The following is a 19955-nucleotide window of genomic DNA, read 5'->3' on the forward strand; positions in this document are numbered from 1 at the left end:
CTCATATATACCCCGCCCTGTTGGTAAAAAAGAAAAAGGGAAAGAAAAGAGAAAAGGATGCCCACGAAGACTAACAAGAATAAAAGCCTCAGTAATTACTTCTAGAAAACAGCATAATAAACATGCCGTTTAAAAAAAGAAAGAAGTCCAGTTGCCATGTCTTAAGTTCCAGATAACCTCCCCTGGATGACTGGGAATCTTCACAGATTTATGCCATTAAAACTGTCCTAAAATCCGTTTGAAATGGCAGCCAGTAGAGTACTGGTGAAAAGGCCAACAGATCAGCTCTGTCTATTTTGTTTTGTTTTGTTTTATTCATACAGTACCTTTATGTCTGAATTGGGACCCAAGGCATCTTACAGAACAGTTGAAAACAATATGCAAATTGTTAAAATGCAACAACACTAAAAACATTAATTAGAATTAAAATCATTGGCTGAAATCCAGTAGTCAGTCACAGCTAGAATAAGCCCGCTGAACTACTAGAATCTAAGGAGGAGTTGATTCACCAAATCCCCACTGATCCATTAGGCCTGCTGGATTTCAGCCACTGATCCCTTTGGCGACCAGATTCCAGCCATTATCTTATCATATCCCTTAAGGCCCCAACCCAGTGGAACTGTGAGAAGGGGCCTCTCTAGCAGATCCGAAAGCCTGAGGATTGGCTTGGCTTGCATGGCCCTTCAGATTGCCTGGTCCCAAGTCACGTGCAATCTATGGGCCAAGCAAGGGGTTGTCAGGGTTCTCGCCTGTCAGTGGGAAGCCTGAAGAGAAGGGTGTGAAAGGTTCCCGTCACCAACAGGAAAGTCTAAGGTCTAGATAAAGGGAAGAACTTTTCTCAAGTTCTTCCCAGATGGGTAGGAGAAGGGCCTTCTGGAAGATCTCAAAGCTTAGAAAGGCTTGTCAGAAGGGACACGATGTCTCCTCACAAGACATTTAGTGTTTTATGGGCCAGAAAAAAGCTTTTGCCTTGCGTCCAGAAACAGGCCAGAGTCTAAGAGTAATTCCTATAGCCAGGAGTCCAGGGTCCTCTCACTATTCCCAGTCAGCAGCCACGTTGCAGCATTCTGATCCTAGCTGAAATGTCCGACCAGCTTCAAGCAGAATGCATGGTAGAGTAATCTTTATGAAAAGATCCAGACGGAGATCCTTCCGTTGTGTGGTTCCACTGATCAATTGGAGGAAACTGTCCCTAGACTAGATGGTGCCCCCCCCCCGAGGGAACATGTGTGCAACTTGAAAGTTACCTGGCTGCCCATGGCTAGGTCTGCCTTTGGCCAGCTCTAGCAAACTGCATAGTTGTGCTCCTTCCTGGATGGGGAGTCCCTGATAATGTTGGTTTACGTGTTGGTTCTCTTGTGAATTGAACACTGTAATGTTCTCTACATGGGGCTTCGCTTGAAGCTGACCCAGAGACTGCAGCAGGTGCAGAATGCGGAAGCTAGGTTGAAGAAGCGCGACCATGTAACCTGGGCCCTGGCCCAACGGCATGGGTTGCCTGTTCTGTCCTGGCCCAGGCTCAAGATGCTACTTGTAACTTGCAAAGCTCTTAACGGTTTTGGACCTGGCTACCTGTCGGAATCTGCCTCCATTCTTGTTCGTTCTGCTTTGTAGAGAGAGTGGAGGAATCCAAACGGGTGAGAGAGTGAAAGCAAAGTGGCTGAACATTTACTTTGCTTCCGTCTTCTCCCCAGGAGAAAAAAACAGTGGCCCGCCTTGTGCAGGTGGAGTCAAGGCAGGGGGTGTGGGGGCTTTGCCCAAGGTCAGCAAAGAGGCCGAACTGCTTCAAAGGAAGGCAAGTCTCCTGGGCCGGGTGAGCTGCATCCTGGCATATGGAAAGGCATACTTGCAGGTATGCAATCACAGAGCCGTTGTTTTCAATCTTGCATCATTCTTAGATGTCATTCCCATCTTCAAAAATGGGCCAAAGGAAGCTCCAGGCAGCTACAGACTGCTCAGCTTGACATCCGTACAGTATCAGGGAAGGTTCTGGAACAGATCCTTAAACAGTTGGTCTGTGAGCGCTGTGGAAAAGAACCCAGAGATGATCTAGACCCAATTTGCACCAGTTTGAAAAAGTTTCGTTCTAGTCTGTTTGAATTAATTGCTATAACTGCATTTTTGATGAATTTTAATACATGTTATATTGTTGTGTTTTTATCCATGTAAGCCACCCCGAGTAGACATTGTCTGGGGGGGGCGGGGTAAAAATCTAATAGATAGATAGATAGATAGATAGATAGATAGATAGATAGATAGATAGATAGATAGATAGATAGATAGATAGATAGATGATAGATAGATAGATAGATAGATAGATAGATAGATAGATAGATAGATAGATAGATAGATAGATAGATAGATAGATAGATAGATAGATAGATAGATAGATAGATAGATAGATAGATAGATAGATAGATAGATAGATAGAAGAGCAAAGCCCTGAAATATACAAGGCCTCAATCTGTACGTTGGCTGTACTGTGTGCCATCCAGGGTGAAACTGAGGACAGAATGGGTGACGTCCTATTAGGGCATCAGATCCGAAAGACTCACCAAACAAAATATTTTTTGGCACAAAACATCAGCTTCTGTCAGAAATACAGTAGCCTGTTGGAATATCACATCCGGGCGAGTCTTTGCCTGGCATGTTAGGGCAGGATCAGAATGGGATCTGCGCCCCCCCCCCCGCCACCTGGGTTCGGCACAGCCTGGGTAGCCCCGTGCGAGCGAGCAGCCTCCAGAGTATTCTGGCCATGTCATCTGCACGGCTGTGGCTGGGAACACCTGCTGATGGCTGCGCGCTTTGCAAGTCTTGAGCCCAGGGCAAAAGGGACCCCGGGATAGATAGCGATCCGGTGTGGCATCTGAGTTAAAGAGGCGAGAGGCTTTTTTGCGAAACAGCAGCTCCTCAAAGGGAAGGACCCTGTGGCTGTCACGGCGGGTGTCCTTGAGCCTTTGAATGTGATGCGATGCCTCTGAGGAAGCAGACTGCTCTCCCTAAAAGGAGACACCAGACGAGAGTTGTCCTCTTCAGGATGGTGTGGCCATGCGAGAGGGCTTGTGAGCTGTGACCTCCTTTTCTTGCTGCCAGCTAGCTTTCCCACCTCTTTCTTTCCTTTTACATCATCTTGTTCTGGAGTTGGTCACCTTTTTGCATGTGTCGTGTCTCTTCAGAGAAGCCACCGTGACATGTGGACTTGCCCCTTTTTTCTGCTTGGCTCATTTTCTCTGTTCTTCTTCTGGGAAGATCTGCAGAAATGATCAGAATGAGAAAAAGAGGCTGCCGGCGTTACAGATGATATCTCTGACCGTCATGTCTGTGTCTTACACCCCATGGGGTGGGGGCGGGGGAAAACATGTTTTATTGTACTGTTGCTATTTATGCAAAGTGCGAAAGTGACTCTCCCCTCCGAGGCCCTAAGTGATGAACAGGCTGCCTTTGTTAGGAGACTGTCCTGTTCTCAGCCGAAGACCATCGTCCAAGTGGCTTTGGTCTGGGACCGAGTGAGTCCCTGCCTCCTGATCTCTAGGCGAAATGTGGGTCTGCCTTGGGCTCCATAAAGTGGGGCTGTCTAATTTTGTTTCCCGTTCAGTAAGCAAGCTCTTGATTGAAACTTGTGACTCTTGGCTCAAGTGTCTGAAAGTCATCCATCTGAACCTCTCGGGTCCCTCTTGTCCTTCCTGCTAAGCTGCTGAGCAGTCTGGGGCTGTGCTGGAAGGGTTCTGATTGCAACCTGCTTAATTGGCGGTGGGGAGAGGAATAGAGCTCTGAGCGCCAGAGGATGAAGTAGGGCACCCAGCTGCTGCTTTTCGATCTGCGAACGCTGTTGTGCTTTTGCCTCCCGCCTCCACTTCCAGGGTGCTTTCCCTCCCGCTTTTGGCGCTGCCCCCGCTACCGCTGCCCCTCCCGCCTCTCTCCACACTTCCAGCGAGGGGGGGGAGCAGCCCTTTGGGGCTGGCTCCACTGGAGTGTGACTCAGCCAGCTCAGCTCGTCTTTTCAAGCACCTGTCCTGGCAACAGCCCACAAGTGAGTGACGGCGCTCTGCAGGGCGCTCTGCAGTCCTCTGATTCATCTGCACTCGGGTTTTTCTGCCTTTGCAAGCTCGCTCCCTGTCTCTCTTGAACCACCCTTCTTTGCTTGCTTGCTTGCTTGCTTGCTTGCTTGCTCGCTCGCTCGCTCGCTCGCTCGCTCGCTTGCTGCGGTGGCTCCAGATCCACTGACCTCTGCCACTGTGGCTCCAGCCTTGTCAGGGTGCCAGTCCTTGGGCGCCTGCTTCACAAAGCAGTCTGAGAGGGCAGAGCAAGCTCCAGTTTGAAACTGGAAAATTGCTCCCCTGCTGTGAGACCACCGGCCCGCTCCCCTCCCCAGTGGGATGAGAGTCTGGGCAGGAGGGCTGTTTGGGGCTGCCTGTGGCATTGGGGAGCTTCTGTGATCGTCGGCCTTCCTCACAAAGGAAGCTTTTCCAGGGGCTAAGTGCATCTGGCTTGCTTGGGCCAGGCCTTGGTTGAGTTGTTTAGCATTCCTGTTTGTATCTTGAAGTGCAGAAATCTCTTTTTATGTGCTGACCCATCAATGGAAAACATGCAGCACTCTTTGCTTTGAGAATAAGGAAGAACAGTGCCATCGTTTGTACCTAGGCTCTTCCACACTGCAGCAGGAGAGGTACGGCTGAACATTCACTGCGCTGAGCAGAACTGTTCATGGAAGGCCACAGGAAAAGAGGGACCAGCTCAATCCAGGAAGCCATGGCCATGAGTTTGCAGGATCGGAGCAGGACTGTTAATGACAGGAGACTTTGGAGGTTACTAATGCGCACAGCATTGCCATAAGTCAGGAATGACTCAGGATGCAACCGCACATAGTCAGAGAATCAAGGAGTTGGGAGGGGCCTCTAAGGCCCTCGCTGCTCAGCGCAGGAATCCAAGTCAAAACAGATCTGATAAATCATTGTCCAGCTTTCCCTTGAATGCCTCCAGGACTGGAGCGCTGATCACGTCCCCCTGAGGCCATGGGTTCCATTGTTGTACTGCTCTAACAGGAACATTTCCTGATCTTCAGCCTTCCTGCAGCTTGAGCCCATTACATTAGGCTCGCTGCACTCTGGAATGATTGAGAACAGATCCTGCCCCTCCTCTGTAGGACAGCCTTTCAAGGATTTGAAGAGGGCTATCCTGTCTCCCCTTGGTCTTCTTTTCTCAAGGCCAAACAGCACTTTCTGACAACAACAGTGCCCATCCTGCAGAGCTGGCTGGTCTGTTTTAAGAGGCCCTCCATATGTTTTTGTGAAGGCTGCCTCTCCTGCCAGCAGGCCGAGAACCCAGCAGTTTCATTCATGTACACATCTGACATACCCTTGGTCTTAGTGACAGGAAGGGCTTGCGTGCGTCTAGCTTTCATCTGCAAGCTTTAAGGCTTGCTTTTGGAGCAGGATTTTGACCGCCTTGGGTCAAAAAGGATTCATTGCTGCCTTATCACACTGAGAATGCTTTTACAGAGCAGCAAGGTCTTAGGTAGCCCCAAAGCGAAATGGTATTTCCAAAGAGGCTTGGAGTTGGGTGCATCGTAGTTACTATTTGCTGCTAACCCTCTGCGGAGTTCTTCTGTGCTCCCTTCCTGCCCATCACAGCATTGGGTGCCCACAGCTGGTTGTAGGTCAAAGATGGATGATCCAGAGTCTGTACATGCAACGTAGTCCAGTCCAGCTTGGGTCTCTTGGCCTCTCGTGTCCTCCACGCAGTCTGCTCAGGAGGCGTTGGGTGATGGACAACTCCTGGTCTCCAGGAGGCAGGAATATCTCCCCACTTGCCTCCGTGCTGAAGCGTGACCTGTGAAGAGGTTGGGGCTAGGTGTTGAGCATCTCTTGAACACGTTTTGGGTGTTTGTAACCTTCCCCCTTCCCCCCACAGAGTTCTGTCGCATCGACCTGCCCTTGTGCCACAATGAAGATGAGCAGCTCAGCTTCGAAGCTGTCCGCAGCATCCACAAGCAGATGGACGACGATGCCAATGGCAACGTAGACGTGGAGGAGAGCGATGAGGTGAGGGCGTCGTGTACGGCTCGCCTCCCACTTTCGTAGCATCTGGCCCCTCTTCCTATTCCTCCTTCTCCTCCTGTCGTAGAGATCTGTATTGAGGGATCTGAAAGACACCTCTCTTGCTTGTCATTTCTGTTTCAAAAATTTCATTCCCTTGGAGATAGATGGATTCATTCATTCATGCATGCATTCAATTTGTATCCCACTCCCATTAGTATCACAGCACTACACTGGGTGGATTGCAGTCTCATAAAATGGAATGCACAAATGAAAATATAAATATTAAAACTGATAATAAAGGAAGCTTAGAAAAAAAAATATAGATGGCTTTCCATGGGTTTGCTCTCCTCACTGGGACTGCCGGAGGCTTTAGGCCTTTGCTGGTGTGATGAGCTAAAAAAAGATGGAAAATATTGAGCCACCTCTAAGCTCCCCAGATCTTCTTCTTCAATCCTTCCACCTGCTTCATCCAGTTTCAGGGCCGTGGTCGCCCAACTGGTCTTGACATCAGGCATTTATCCTTACATGCTTTTCCTGGCAGCTTGAAAGCGGAGAGCATATGAAGCCTCGTGTGTGTGTGTGTGTGTGTGTGTGTGTGTGTGTGTGTGTGTGTGTGTGTGTGTGTGTGTGTGAGAGAGAGAGAGAGAGAGAGAGAGAGAGAGAGAACTAGTAGGAAAAGGGCACTTGGTCCACAATTCTTAAGGTCACACAGTGGCTCCTAAATGACCATCTGGGACTGGACAAGTTCAGGGAGAGTGGAAGCCAAGCATTCCCTCCTCTGAGCTGGTGGAGCAGCCCTGGTGGCTCCTCAGCTTTTCCTCCACCCCAGCCTGATGAAGTCCAGTGAAGCGGAATGGAGGGAGACTTGTGACAGATAAAAAGAGGCAAAGAAGCTTACCTGTTTGGACGAGCCCTAGTTGACATGAGCCCTAGTTTTGGCTTTGGACAAGATCTGGAACTGTGAGAATCAGTCCAAGTTACTGGGTGCCAAAACGAGAGCTTCTGGTCTCCTCATGGCTTCCTCAGAGGGCTGTGCAACCCCTGGGTTTGCCATGGCCACTTCTCATCCGTCTGCACCCTGGTTTGTAGTGTCTGTCCAAGGGGGCGTTTGTGAAGGAAGTGGAGAAATGAAAAGGACATTCTCAAAAAAACAAAAACAAAAAAGTAGGGGGTTTATTGGTGTGTATTGGGGTGGAGTGAGGAGGGAGCAAGCAGCCGCCAAGAGGAATAAGCATTGAGACAGTTTTCCAAATGGCTGTTGCTAAAACTACAAAATTGCAGTAAGGCTGGTGCCACTTTTGTGAGATTGTCGCACATGCTGAAGTCAGGGGAAGGTTGGGGGAGCCCCTCTCTACTTGAAAATGGAAGTGGAGTCTTCCAGCTCTGCAGTTCTAAGATGGCGATGGTGATGACAACGATGATGATGATGGTTCCAAGAACAAACCTGGAGCCTCTCTTCAACAGGGAGGGGGACTGAATAGTCAAATTTAGAAGAAGAAGAAAAGACATTGGATGAAATCCCACAATAGAAAGTTAATGCCGTCTAAGTCTGTGGTTGTCATCCATTGTGGCCATATTATGTTAATCAAAAGTTCCCTCAGCTCGCCGCGGAGTTTTCTCGGCCTCCTTTGCATTGTTTGGCCCCTGGGGAGGGTAGAGTCTTAAAGGTCAGCCTGTCTTGCTGCAGCTGCAACGGGGCCAGCGGTTGTGATCTTCAGACATTTAAGACTTCCTTCCCCCTGCCCCGCGTCCCCCAAGGCCTCCCCAGAACCAAAAAGACCTGAAAGGAGGCAAAGGAACCTTGGTGAGAGGGGGATAGGAAACTTTCCATGTCCAAAATATGGCCACGGCTGATGGCATCCTCACACTTGTGTGGTGTCACCTTGTGGTTGTAGATTTGAACCATTGATTCAAAGGATATCTTCTTTTTTTAAAAAAGAAAAAGAACAAAATACATCTTGCAGGATTCCTCGTTAGCCATTTTTAAAAGGTGTTTGGAAAGAAATCCTTCCTCTACTTGTCTCCTTGGTATAAAACTCTTAAGCTGACTTTTGGAGCTCAGCTTTAGAAATCCTCGTGCCCTTTTGATTTTTTGCACTTCCTCAGATTATTTCCACCGGAGAATAGGGGCAATCTCTCCAGTGCTGTGTGAATGCAAGTATATACCTGTCCGAATGTATTCATAATTCAGAGCTGCAAAAAGGTGTCTCATTCTCGGTAGGCAGCCAGAAATGCAAAGACCCAAACATTGTGCTTTTAAAATACAAAGTGTGAATTGAGCGTCGTCTTTCTAGGGAGTGCTAGAATACTCTGCGGTCTCTTCAGGTGCTGGACATTTTTCTTGCATGTGAGTCAGGCCCCTTGTCCCTTCCTGTTGAGCATTCTGGCCTGTCTGAGTTAGATGGACTTGTTGAGGCATTTTGCTCCATGGTTTCAGCCCAAATGCCTATCCAGAACTTTCCCACCCCCTCTTGAATTGTCTGAAGGGCGTTTTCCCAAGGGAAATTGCTGGAACAGGGCATGCTTACACATGTCAGCTTGCTTGCTTGCTTTCCTGATCTTTTCTCTGTCTTCTGATCCAACCGAGTGCCTTGAGGGGGCCCCCGCCCCTTGCCTTAGGCAAAATAATGTTGTGGAATTGTGTTATGCACAGAAGGTCTGCACATATTTTTTTATCTTTTGCTGAGCGATGTCTCTGTCAGTAGACAAGATATCACATAAGACCCTGTCTTATTTTGGGGGGAAACACGGCGGTGACCTAATTCTTTGTACATAAGTAGGTACAAAGTGAGGTACCTAGTGTGCTGTAGTAGTGGATGGAGTCATGGAATAGGAGTCAGGAGGCCTGGCTTTGATTCCCTCTCTGTCTGCCATGGAAAGTCACTGGGAGATGTGTAGAACTGGTGAAACCACTTTATAAATACCTCACATACCTTGAGAACCCTATTAGGGTGACTATAAGTCGGTTCTGACTTGACAGCCCATAAGAACAAGATACTAATTAGGAAGCATGCTTCGAAAGAGTTTCAGCAAAGTGACTATTGGTTTAAGTAAAGAGATGGTGAGATACGAAGAGAAGATAAAGACGGGTCTCCAAAACATTATTTAATTTAGTGGGTGTTGAGGTCCAAGCTCAGCTGGGCCGTGTAGGTGCAGACATGGGACAGCTGGCAGCAGAGCAACAGCAGGGAGGAGCTCGTAGGTGCACCGAACATTCGTCTTCGCTGCTTAGGGTGTCTTGGAGCATGACTCTCTCTTGGCCAGGTTTGAAGGCTGGGCAACCCGGCCTTGTAGCATAGAATCCATCTGTGGTTTTGAGCTGTGGGTCGGTGAGCAGAGCACCTTGGAATGAAGACATCAGTCAGACCGTCTATTTGTGTTCTACCCAGTGGGATCTGCTCAGAATATCTGCTAGGTAGGATGTGCATATTTATGCACCAGTCCTGAAGATAGGTGGGCTGGATGTACAAGACTTTTGAAGCCCTGCCTAACTGGTGGTTTTTTTTTAAAAAAATGCAGTACTGTATTTTATTGCCGAGTTGACTGGATAGCTCAGTGAGTTAGGTATCTGGCTGTGTAACCAGTTCCCCACTGTGCCCTCTTACGAGTAGAGCCAGCCTGGGTAGCCTTGGGCAAGCTGCACAGTTCCAGGTTCTCTCCCAGAAGAAGAGAATGGGAAACCACTTCTGAGTACTCCCGACCTGGAAAACCCTTAGAATAGATTTGATGGCACACAACTATTATTAGTATTTTGTTGCCACATTTGTAGTTGCTAGCTGCAGAGTATCCCTGTAAAAAGAGTTATAAGGAGAGCTGGAGTTTGGAATGGACTAAAGTGACTTTGGTTTGATCCTTTGATTTGTAGTCCTGCCTTGAGCAGGGGCTTGGGCTCGGTGGCCCTGGGGGCGGGGGGCTTCCAACTTCATGATTGTAGGATTGTATGACTTGGAGAGTGAGTTGCTCATTGGGTCCAAGGCCTTTGTTAGGTATTCCTTCCCTTCATCAAGACACCTCTGTCCAGGCTGCTGTGAAGGAAGAAGAAAGAGCAAAGGGAATAAATTCCCTGTGGGAGTTTGCTGCTTTTACCTATTGCAAGATGGGGAGCCGGAATCTCAAGAAAGAGAGCAAGCTTGTTTTAGCATCAGTTTCAGTGCGGGGGGGGGGAGTCAGAACCCAGAGTGAAACCAGAACTGTGGTGTTCTCATTCTCAGGCAGTCATAAGAAATGGCAACGGTCAGGGAAGCCACGGGTAGCCTTCCGTTTTGTTCTAAAGTTCTGCGATTTGCAGTGCTGTCTTTCAGATCTTAGTCCATTATACTTCTTCTCACATTGTGATGCTTCCCTCTCTGGAGATGAGTTTTTAGTGAGTTCAAAGGTGGTGTCAGGGACTGTCATTTAAAAGAGCACCTTAGAATCCCAAGAGGGATCTGCCTAATTAGCATCCTATTTCTGGTCTCTGCGGGAAGGCAGAGCTGGCTTGCAAAGTGGATTATGAAACATCTCTTTGTCCTTCAGCGTTTCCATCTGTCAATGAAGGGGAGCTGCAGGGTGGGCATGCTTGTTATGGTTAGAGCTGTATCCGTAGAATCCTTGCTTTGCTGAAACCTCAGCGACTTGGATCCGCTGAAAATCCTGAATGTCTGGCCCAAGGCCAAGCTGCCAAGAGCACCCTGTTCTCGGGTTGTTCATTGGCAGAGAGACGGCACAAAATGGGTCAAAGTGACCCAGGAAAAGAAATCTCGGTTTCCCGTGGTGAAGTTTTGCTATGGCAGGTGACCACGTTTCATTCTGGAAACTACCTGCTTGTGGGAAGCTGTCTCTGGGAACCTCTTTTAAGCTCCTCTGAGCTCCTTGTAGGAGGAGGGAACAGATCTGGGGTGTAAATGATTCTCCTGGTAGCCTCAGTCACGTAAACTGCCCCCCCCCCGGGCCAAATAAAGCAAACTTCCTTGCAGAAGAGTTCAGGGTGTGTGTGACATTATGGTTGAGTCTTTGTTTAATCAATTGATTGTTTCATCAGTGAACTGAAGCAACATTGTGGAGAAGAGTGGGCCAAAATTCCTCCACAACGATGTGAGAGACTGATGAAGTCATGCAGAAAACAACGACTTCAAGTTATTGCTGCTGAAGGTGGTTCCACAAGCTTCTGAATCATAAGGTGTACTGTACTTAGTTTCTCATACATGGCTTCTCCATTTGGGCTTTATTTTATTTATTTATTTATTTAATTATTTAATATCCCGCCTATCTGGTCGGGTCAGGACCACTTTTTGTAAAATAAATCATGACACGGTGTAATATGTCATATGTTGTCCTTCATCTGAACTTCTATTTACCTAATTTTCAAACCTGCTAAGGACCAGATGATTTTTATCACTTTCTGATAGGTAAAACCATAGATTTCAAAGAGGATGCACTTTATTTTTCACATGACTGTAAATATCTAAAGAATTAAATAAATATTATATTAAAAATATTAGCTAAAATATTGCTAACACAGATTTTTAAAAAAAAAAAATCCCACAAATCATCCTATTTAGAAACTGCTCTTAGACAGCCATTCACTGAGGGAAAGCCTGCTGAAGAGAAAGGTTTTTTCCTGCTTGCAGAAGGCAACGAAGATGGGATCAGCCTGGCCTCCAGTGGGAGGGAGTTCCACAGTCTCTGGGAGCAGCAACAGGGAGGACCCTCTCCTGTGTCCCCACCAAACGCATCTGTGACCAAGTGCTGGGACCAAGAGAAGAGCTTCCCCTGATGATCTTAATGCCTGGGCAGGATCAGAGAGAGAGATTGATGGCCATTTAGGGTTTTATAAGCTGAAAACAGCACTTTGAATTGTGGAGCTGCTGTAAGTGGGTGTGGGTGTGGTTACGTGATCCCTGTAACCAGCCCCAGTCATTAACCTGGCTGATGTGTTTTTGGAACCCCTGACCCTTTCCAAAGGCAGCCCCACACAAAGCATGTTACAGTAATCCAGCCGAGATGTCTCTAGGGCATGTGGCACCGTGGCCAGATCAGACCTCTCCAGGAATGGATGCAGATGGTGCACTCCTTTTAATTGTGCAAAGGCACTCCTGGCCATCGCCGAAACCTGAGCATCCAGACTCGGAGACGAATCCAGGAGCGCCCCCAAGCTGTGCACCTGCGTTTTCAGAGGGAGCGTAACCCCAACCAGCACAGGCTGCATCCCTATTCCTTGATCTGCCTTTCGACTGACCAGGAGCGCCTCTGTCTTGTCGGGATTAAGTTCCGCTTTATTCACCCTCATCTAGTCCATGACTGACACCAGACTCTGATCTAGAACTGAGACAGTTTCCTCGGATTTCGATATAGAGGAGAGATAGAGGGTACATTAGGCAGCGCATGCAAGTCTTGCAGCTGGAAACCTCTCAGGAGCACCATTCCTCTGCCCCAAGTGTGTGTGAAAGAGGCAAACCTATTTAAGAAGATCATTGCCATTTCCTCCTCCTAATTAGTAACATTTTAGAAGTATCAGCTGCCAGATTAATCTGGGGAATCTTTTCAGTGTGTCAGAAAATACAGAGTTGGTCAAGCATTGAAGTCCCAGAAATGGTAGCTTTGTTGGGGACCAAACCAGGATCACTAAAAAGAGCCCAGTTCTGTAGGTTCTCCTAATAAAGATGTCGCTGGCTGAAATCCTGCTGCTTTGCGTAGAAGGTCACAACGAGGACAAATCCATTTGGATCATTTGAACTTATGGAGAAGTTGACTCCCCACATCCCACTGATCCAGTGGGCCTACTTCTCACGGGACTTCCATTCTAAGCAACAGGATTTCAGCCTTCAGGAATGACCCTGATTTTGGACAACCCAAACATGCAGTGGCTTCTCAAAAAAACTGCTTCTGACATCATTTCAGGTGTTGCTGATTGCAAGCTTTTTCCAGTGTACATTTCCAAGTATTAGATTAATCTGTAACATTTGTTTGTTTATTTATTCTTTTATTTAGAATATGTATATATATCGCCTGACGTAGTGCCAGGCTCTACTCTAACCTGTAGAAAGGACACATGTGTACATGTGCAGGTATTCCTAATCATCCATTGCTCGAGAATCTCAGGTGCCGAGTCTCCTTGGTGTCTAAGACTTCAGTGCTGCTTAGAATCTGAAGGTTTTTTCCTGCCTTTTCTGGGAAGGAAGGTTGGTTTATCTTTGGATTCAGTTTTCAGGAGCCTTGTGGTGCAGTGGTTAAACTGCTGTCCTGCATCCAAAACTCTGCTCACAACCCAAGGTTCAATCCCAGGTAGCCGGCTCAAGGTTAACTCAGCCTTCTATCCTTCTGAGGTTGTGTGTCAATGTTTAGCCTACATAATTAACGTGTAAACCACCCAGAGAGTGCTTTTAAGCGCTACGGGGGAGGGGGTGGTAGATAAGTAGCACATGTTTGGCTTTTCTGCTGTAGCCAAGCTCAATTTTTCTTAATGCCTCCTGCCCCTTCCCTCTCCTTCCCCCCCCCCCCCGGCAAATGAATTAGGAATAACATGTTTGGGTTTGAGCATGCTCTTGACCACCCTCTGGCAAGCAAGGGCCCTGTGTCCTCCTGCGGCTGGCTAGCTTTGCACCGTGCCTGCTGCTGCTGCTGCTGCTTTCCTGGAGAAGTGATCCCTGTCCTCCTGCCGGACAGTGTCCTCTTCCGAGAGACCTTGGGAGCCTGTTTTCACAGAGCTCTGTTGAAGGAGGCCTGAAAAGGGAGATCACTTTTCCTTCCTGAGCTAAATATACTGAGCAACAGCTGGTTCTCCTGCCTCCATCCCTTGATCACGGCTGGCCGGCTGCTCTGAGCTGCATGCATTGGCCGCTCCCCATGACATTGCTGTGTCCCCCCCTGGAGGTCACGGGCTGGACAAGGTGGGGTGGGGGGGAATGGCCTTGCCTCTTGGCTTTCCCCCAGGCGGCAGCGTCTGCCTTTCATCTTCAGGGGTCCAGAAGCATCCTGTGAAGACTGTTTTCTCCCCACCCACCCACCCCCCTTTTGCCCTGAACCTGGCTCCTGGAGTAGATCACAAGACTGCACCGGTTTGTCTAATCCCATTTTCCCAGGCACTGCAGCTTCAAAACTCACCCTCGGTCTGGGGCCCCTTTGCCAGCCCGCCTGAGAAGAAGAAAAGGGATCCACTGAGAAGCTCTTGAGCAGTGCCGCTGAGCGCTTCCTGGCCTGCAGACGTTCCCCTGGACTGTTCGCTCTCCTTTGGCCTGTCAGCCTGTCCTTTGGCTTTCTCTCATGGCCCTCTTGTTATAAACTGCATAGGCAGGCCTGTTGATCCACACAGCTCCTCTGGGGAATATTTTCTTTCGTATTTATTTCTTTCATGTTTTCAGTTTGTATCCCGCTTCCCTTCCTGCCGAGGCACTGCAGGAAGGTGTTGTCCCCGGGGTGTGGGCATTCCTTTATTCTGCGCTGGTCACCCTCACCAGGGGCCATTAGGCTTGGGAGTTGGTATTCATTGGCGTTCCACTCTGTAAGATGCCTTACCTCTGTTCCACCGCCCTTCCTTGCAAAGCCTGCCTTTTGGGCCCTACGTTGTACAGTATTTAGAAAATATCTCTTTTTATTAACCTTTGTAATTCAGGCTTGTGTTTGTACATTTATATTGTGGCTCTGCCAACAGTATTGCTTTGGCAGATGACAGGCTCCAACAGAGAAACAAATGATGGAGACCATGGATCCGTGGGATTTGTTGATAGGGGTCTTATTCAGTGATGCTGTCTCTCTCTCTGGCCACCTGTTAAAGGCTCGTAGACAAGTAGTTTTTACCTAAGGCCGGGCGGCTGAGGGGCCTAATGCTGAGAGAGGTCCAGAAGGAAAGAACAAGGAACCAGGGGCTTCTCGGCAGTGGCCCTTCGCCTCTGGAACAACTTGTCCATGGAGATCTGCCTGGCTCCCTCTCTGGATGTCTTCAAAAGTAAACTCAAGACTTGGCTATTTGGGAAGGCTTTCCCTCCTGCTGTATCTTAAATTCATCTTGGATTTATTGCATGTTTATTGGTTTTACTGTTTCCAAATTTGTAATGCTGCCTAGAGTAGACCTTTGGTCTAGATGAGCAGGGTATAAATCTAATAAAATAAAAGTGAGTGAGTGAGTGAGTGAGTGAGTGAGTGAGTGAGTGAGTGAGTGAGTGAGTGAGTGAGTGAGAGAGAGAGAGAGAGGGGTGGGGTGGGGGGGTGGGGGGAATAGATCTCTTTGGGGACTGGACTAGATGATCCATGGAGATCATTCCAGTTCAACACTTCTGTGATTTTTAAGGCACCACCTGAAATGACCGTTCCCTGGCCTTTGTGACTGAGTCTTGCTTCTTTACAGATCCAGTTAGAATTGATTGGCTGAGGCTAGTTTGCTTTGCACAGTGAGTTCAAACTTCTGTGTTGCCGTTGGCTGTTTATTCATACTTTTTTTTTTGGGGGGGGAATCACGTACCTCAAGCTGTTTAGTAAAGAAAGACTCTTTTCTCCCCTAACATTGATATCTTTGTGTGTGCGAAGCCGGGGAATTCCCCCAAAAGAGGAAAACATGAAAATGTGATTATGCTAAACTCTCCAAAGCAGGGGAATTCACACGGCCGGTCATGTCCTCTACACACCTTTTCACCCTTCACTTCTGCCCCAGAAGTGGCCCTTCTGGGTTCCTTAAAAGCAAACACTTGCATAGGGCTAAGCCTATTAAGCACAAAGAAGCGTCTTTCTTTCTCTTAACCATTGATCAGCTGGACTGGACTAGTAAAAGCAAAGTGTGCTGCTTATATACCGCCCCACATAGCGCTTCAAGCACTCTCTGGGTGGTTTAGAAGTTAATCATGAAGGCTACACATTGCCCACCCCCCAGCGAGCTGGGTACCTTGAGCTGGCTACCTGGTATTGAACCCCAGGTCCTGAGCACAGTTTTGGCTGCAGGACAGCAGTTTAACCACTGCGCCACATAAAGACGGCACTACAACTCTCCTGGTGGTAGATCCTGTGATTGCCAACTTTTGATTTTCATGCCAGCTTTTCCACACCGCCATGGGGGGGGGAGGGACTAGCAAGATTATGCTGTAGCAGTTACTTGGGGTAGAAGAGCATAGATTGATGGCCCAAATATCCATGCTGGGGTGGTGGTGGTGGTAATAGCTTCAACCATATAACTGGAAGTTAAGCCATGACAACTTCCAGATAATTTCACCTGGGTGACTGAGAATCTTCACAGATACTCCAGCGATATACTTTTGCATTCAAGTGAGGGTTTTCTGTTTCTCTTTTTGAAACCTAGCCAGCCAGTTAAGTGCCCACTGAGTGCATCTGCTGTGAAGAATGAAAGCATATGTCACTGTAATTCCCAGTGACCTTGAAAGCTCCAAACTCAAGAGTGGGCAATGCGTGGCCTACATGTGGCCTCCCTGCCCCCCAGTATTTCTGAGTCCCCCAAAGGCCACCCCAAAACCTGGGTGTCATCAGCATACTGGCGGCACCCAAACCCCAAACGTGTATTTATTAAATAACATGGAAGCAAGAACTGAACCATGAGGGATTCCAGAGGCCAGGATGCCAAACACTACCTCCCCAGTGCCACCATCTGAGATTGCCCCTCCAGGAAGGACCATAGCCACTGCAAAATAGTGTCTCCAAGTCTCCCCCCCTCCCCCCAAGAAGGGTAGTCCAGAAGGATACCATACACAAGGGTGCGGAAAGCCGCAGAGAGGTCCAGCAGAACCCAGAGAGATTAATTCCTCCCTCCCCGGCCCCCACCACTTTCAGTTCCCAGCATAGATTATCCACCAAGGCAAGCCAAGCTGTCTCCGTCGTAAGGCAGATAGAAATACAGTAGATCTCAAGAATCCAACCAAATCCAGGAATTCCTGAAGCCAACAGTCTGGCATGCAGTCCTGTACCTGGCACACAAATGGACCCTTGGAATATATTTTCCTTCTGTTGTTTTAGGATTTTTATATTCTCTCGTGCTGGCTTTTATCTTCGTTTTATCCTAGTGCTGTTTTGATCTGTCCGGATAGGGTTGTGTATTGGAAGCTTTTGTTGTGAATGATCAAGGGGACTTTTTGGTGATGGGTGACTTAAGAAAGTGAAAAGAAAGAAACAATGCCCCAGAGAAAAAGCCTTCGGGACTGCTTCCCTGTGAAATTAGTGCTGCTCCTTTGCTGGGTTTTTTCTTCTTCACCCTTTTCTCTGTGATAGGTGAGGCAGTGTGGTGTGGATAGAGCAGTAGGCCAGGACTCAGGAGACGACATTCCCGGGGGAAAAAAACCATGTTCTTCAAAACTCTGTGAAGGTCAATAGAAATCAGATGTGACAGGACAGCATGTAACAAACAAACAAATGAAAATGTATTAGAGGACGTCCTGAGCCAAAATGGATTTGTTCTGCTCGTTTCTTTGTTGTTTGCCTTGTTGCTAAGGCAGTTGTTTCAAACATATTTTAGCTCTTGCTTTATTATGCATTGAGCTTTCGGTATTACAAAACACCTTGTTTTGATTCAAAAGACAGCATAACAAAGTTTAGTAGGTAGATGTATAAAGCGTGTCAGGTCCCATGAAATTCTTTGCGAACCACATACGTGCTAACTCTATTCAGAATTTCATAAACAAAACCTTCCCTAAAACCTTGCCTGAGTGATGCTGCCTTGCTCTGGGCTTCCTACTCAGCTCCAATTTTAAGCTGATCCACTCCAGGTCATACGGACTCCCCTTGCTGATGCCTCTCGTGCACTGTGGTGGTTCAGTATTCCAACATCCCACCTGCATGCACAGACATCCCATCCGTGCCTGTAAAATCCCGCTGATTCCAAGTTCCAGTTCAATGAGTGCTGGCTTGCACCTTTCTGTTTATTGCTACTGATACATTCATCTATTCCGCTGTAGTTTATTGTTACAACTATTGATGGCTATTACTCTTTTGATATGCAAAGTGCTTTACAGTCCTAATATCAGTCACACTGATTTTGGGTTCATAAACAACCTTGAATTTTCCACCAGCGCTGGGCGACAACCCCACTCCGAGGGGGTGGGTTCCGGCTGCAAACGGAACCAAATGGGCGTCAACACTGGCTGTGGGTGCATGGCACCAATGCAGCACCGCATGGCCACACGCCCACACAGCTTAGAGGGAATGTTGCTCCTAAATACACAGCTAGCTGTTGTTTATTTTATTGCCATAGCACCCCAATTGCACTCGATCTTGCCTGCTTTCAGAAGCTGAGCAGGGTCAGGCCTGGTGAGTGTCTGGATGGGAAACCACCAGGAATCTCCAGGAAAGGCTAGGGAAGACCCCTATCTGAAACCCTGGAAAGAGGGCGCAGATGGCTGTCAGGGTGGGCCAAATTGTCTGAGGCGGGCCAAGGGTCCGATTGGATAGACACCTAATATTCCTGCATTGCTGTCTTCTCCATAAAATGCTGTTGATGCATTTGGAATGGTTAATGGTTGCCCGTGCCAAAGTATATCATAGCATTGGTGGGATGAGCTTGAATAGAAAATGTCTGGATATTTGTTGATTTGGGAGATCCAAAGATATGGTGAGGGGGCTGCCTTGCTGTCGGTTGTGGAAGGCTCAGGGGTGGTTGCCCCCACTTGGGAGGGGTGGGGGTTGCACTGGGACACTTGAGAACCCTCCTTGAGCCACTGTGCTTCAGAACATGGCCCGCTGCCTTGCATGCCCTTGTGACTTCACAGTGCTTGCTCTCTCTCTCTCTCTCTCTCTCTCTCTCTCTCTCTGTGTATATGTGTGCATGCCAGAACAGTTTTTTAATTGGCAGGTGTAAAGAACTGGAGAGTAAAAGGAGATGCAGTTTATTCTGTCCGCCCGTCTTCACTGCAGATCTAGAAGATGATGGAGCAGTTTATTATTAGCCTTCCAGCAGGGAAGATGAATTAGCAGTTTGCCCGTTAGGAGGGGGTTCCCCCTGACGCATCCTTATTGTTGCTTTTCTTGGGAGTAGTTTGGCGTAGGTGCTGTACCAGGTCTGCACCTGCCTGCTGACCAGGTGGATCCAGGGCACAGGGACATGTGCCTCCCCATGATGGACATTGGGGGACTCTGCTTCTCCACAGAGGGGTTCAGAGGTTGGGAAGAGTCTGCTTCCTTTTTCTAACTTCATGGTCTGAGGGTGAAGCTAAGTGAGGAGGACGAGGAAGGGCCGAGGGAGCCGGCCTGTTTTCTGGGAGCCAAGCTTTCTTTCTGCTGGGGCTGGGGCTGACCTGGCCATTCTCTGGAAGCCTTCTCGTGCAGACCAGGGGCTGGCAGAGGGACAGCCTGAGCCATCCCTGGGCTACCTGAAAAGGAGGCCGCCTTCGCACGGAGTAGGAAGGGAGAAAGAGTGACAGCAGAGAACCACAAACGGATGTATAGTCTCTCCAAGGAATGGTTTCAGGGGGAGCAGGCAAGAAGAGGTCATCCGTAGTGAGCAGTGAGCGCTGTGCATATAGGCGTGTTCGCCTTCGGGGGAATTTAGCAACAATTGGTTCTTTAGGACTGATCCGGCAGGAAGCGGACGGTAGAAATCTGTCCCTGTTTCTCAGAAAGAGGGAGGTAAATGTCGGGGTCATCCTCCTGCCTGCCGTTCAGGGCCTAATTGTTTGACAGGTAAATGCCCAGTTCCATTTTTTCACCTGTCCAGCAAGGGAAAGCAAAAGGCAGCTGCAGGTCCAGCAACTAGGAAAGAACAGAAACCTGAACAAGGAGAGGGTCCTCCTTCACCAGTGGTTCTGCCCTGCATTCAGGAGTGTCTCCAGGAGCATCTCCAGCGTGGCAGCGTGGCTCACGGGTCTCTGCTCTTTTCCCTTCCCTAGTTCCTGAGGGAAGACCTGAATTACCACGACCCAACCGCCAAGCACAGCACTTTCCACGGGGAGGACAAGCTCATCAGTGTGGAAGATCTGTGGAAAGCGTGGAAATCGTCTGAGGGTAAGCCCC

At 48.4% G+C, this 19955-nt stretch overlaps 1 protein-coding gene across 9 annotated transcripts in view; it reads left to right on the plus strand.

Moving 5' to 3' along the window:
- Positions 1-19955, plus strand: part of STIM1 (stromal interaction molecule 1) — a 108071-nt gene that overhangs the window by 57599 nt on the left and 30517 nt on the right. For 7 of the 9 annotated variants that reach the window (XM_072993345.2, XM_078390574.1, XM_078390576.1 and 4 more), the window contains 2 exons: positions 5911-6041; positions 19832-19946. In XM_072993345.2, coding sequence (XP_072849446.2) covers positions 5911-6041; positions 19832-19946 — 246 coding nt within the window. Of the gene's footprint in view, positions 1-3838; positions 4031-5910; positions 6042-19831; positions 19947-19955 lie in introns of those variants that run through there. The other 2 variants (XM_072993346.2, XM_078390575.1) reach the window with 2 other exon arrangements.

Source organism: Pogona vitticeps, chromosome 3, assembly GCF_051106095.1.
Source record: "Pogona vitticeps strain Pit_001003342236 chromosome 3, PviZW2.1, whole genome shotgun sequence".
Classification (NCBI taxonomy): domain Eukaryota; kingdom Metazoa; phylum Chordata; class Lepidosauria; order Squamata; family Agamidae; genus Pogona; species Pogona vitticeps.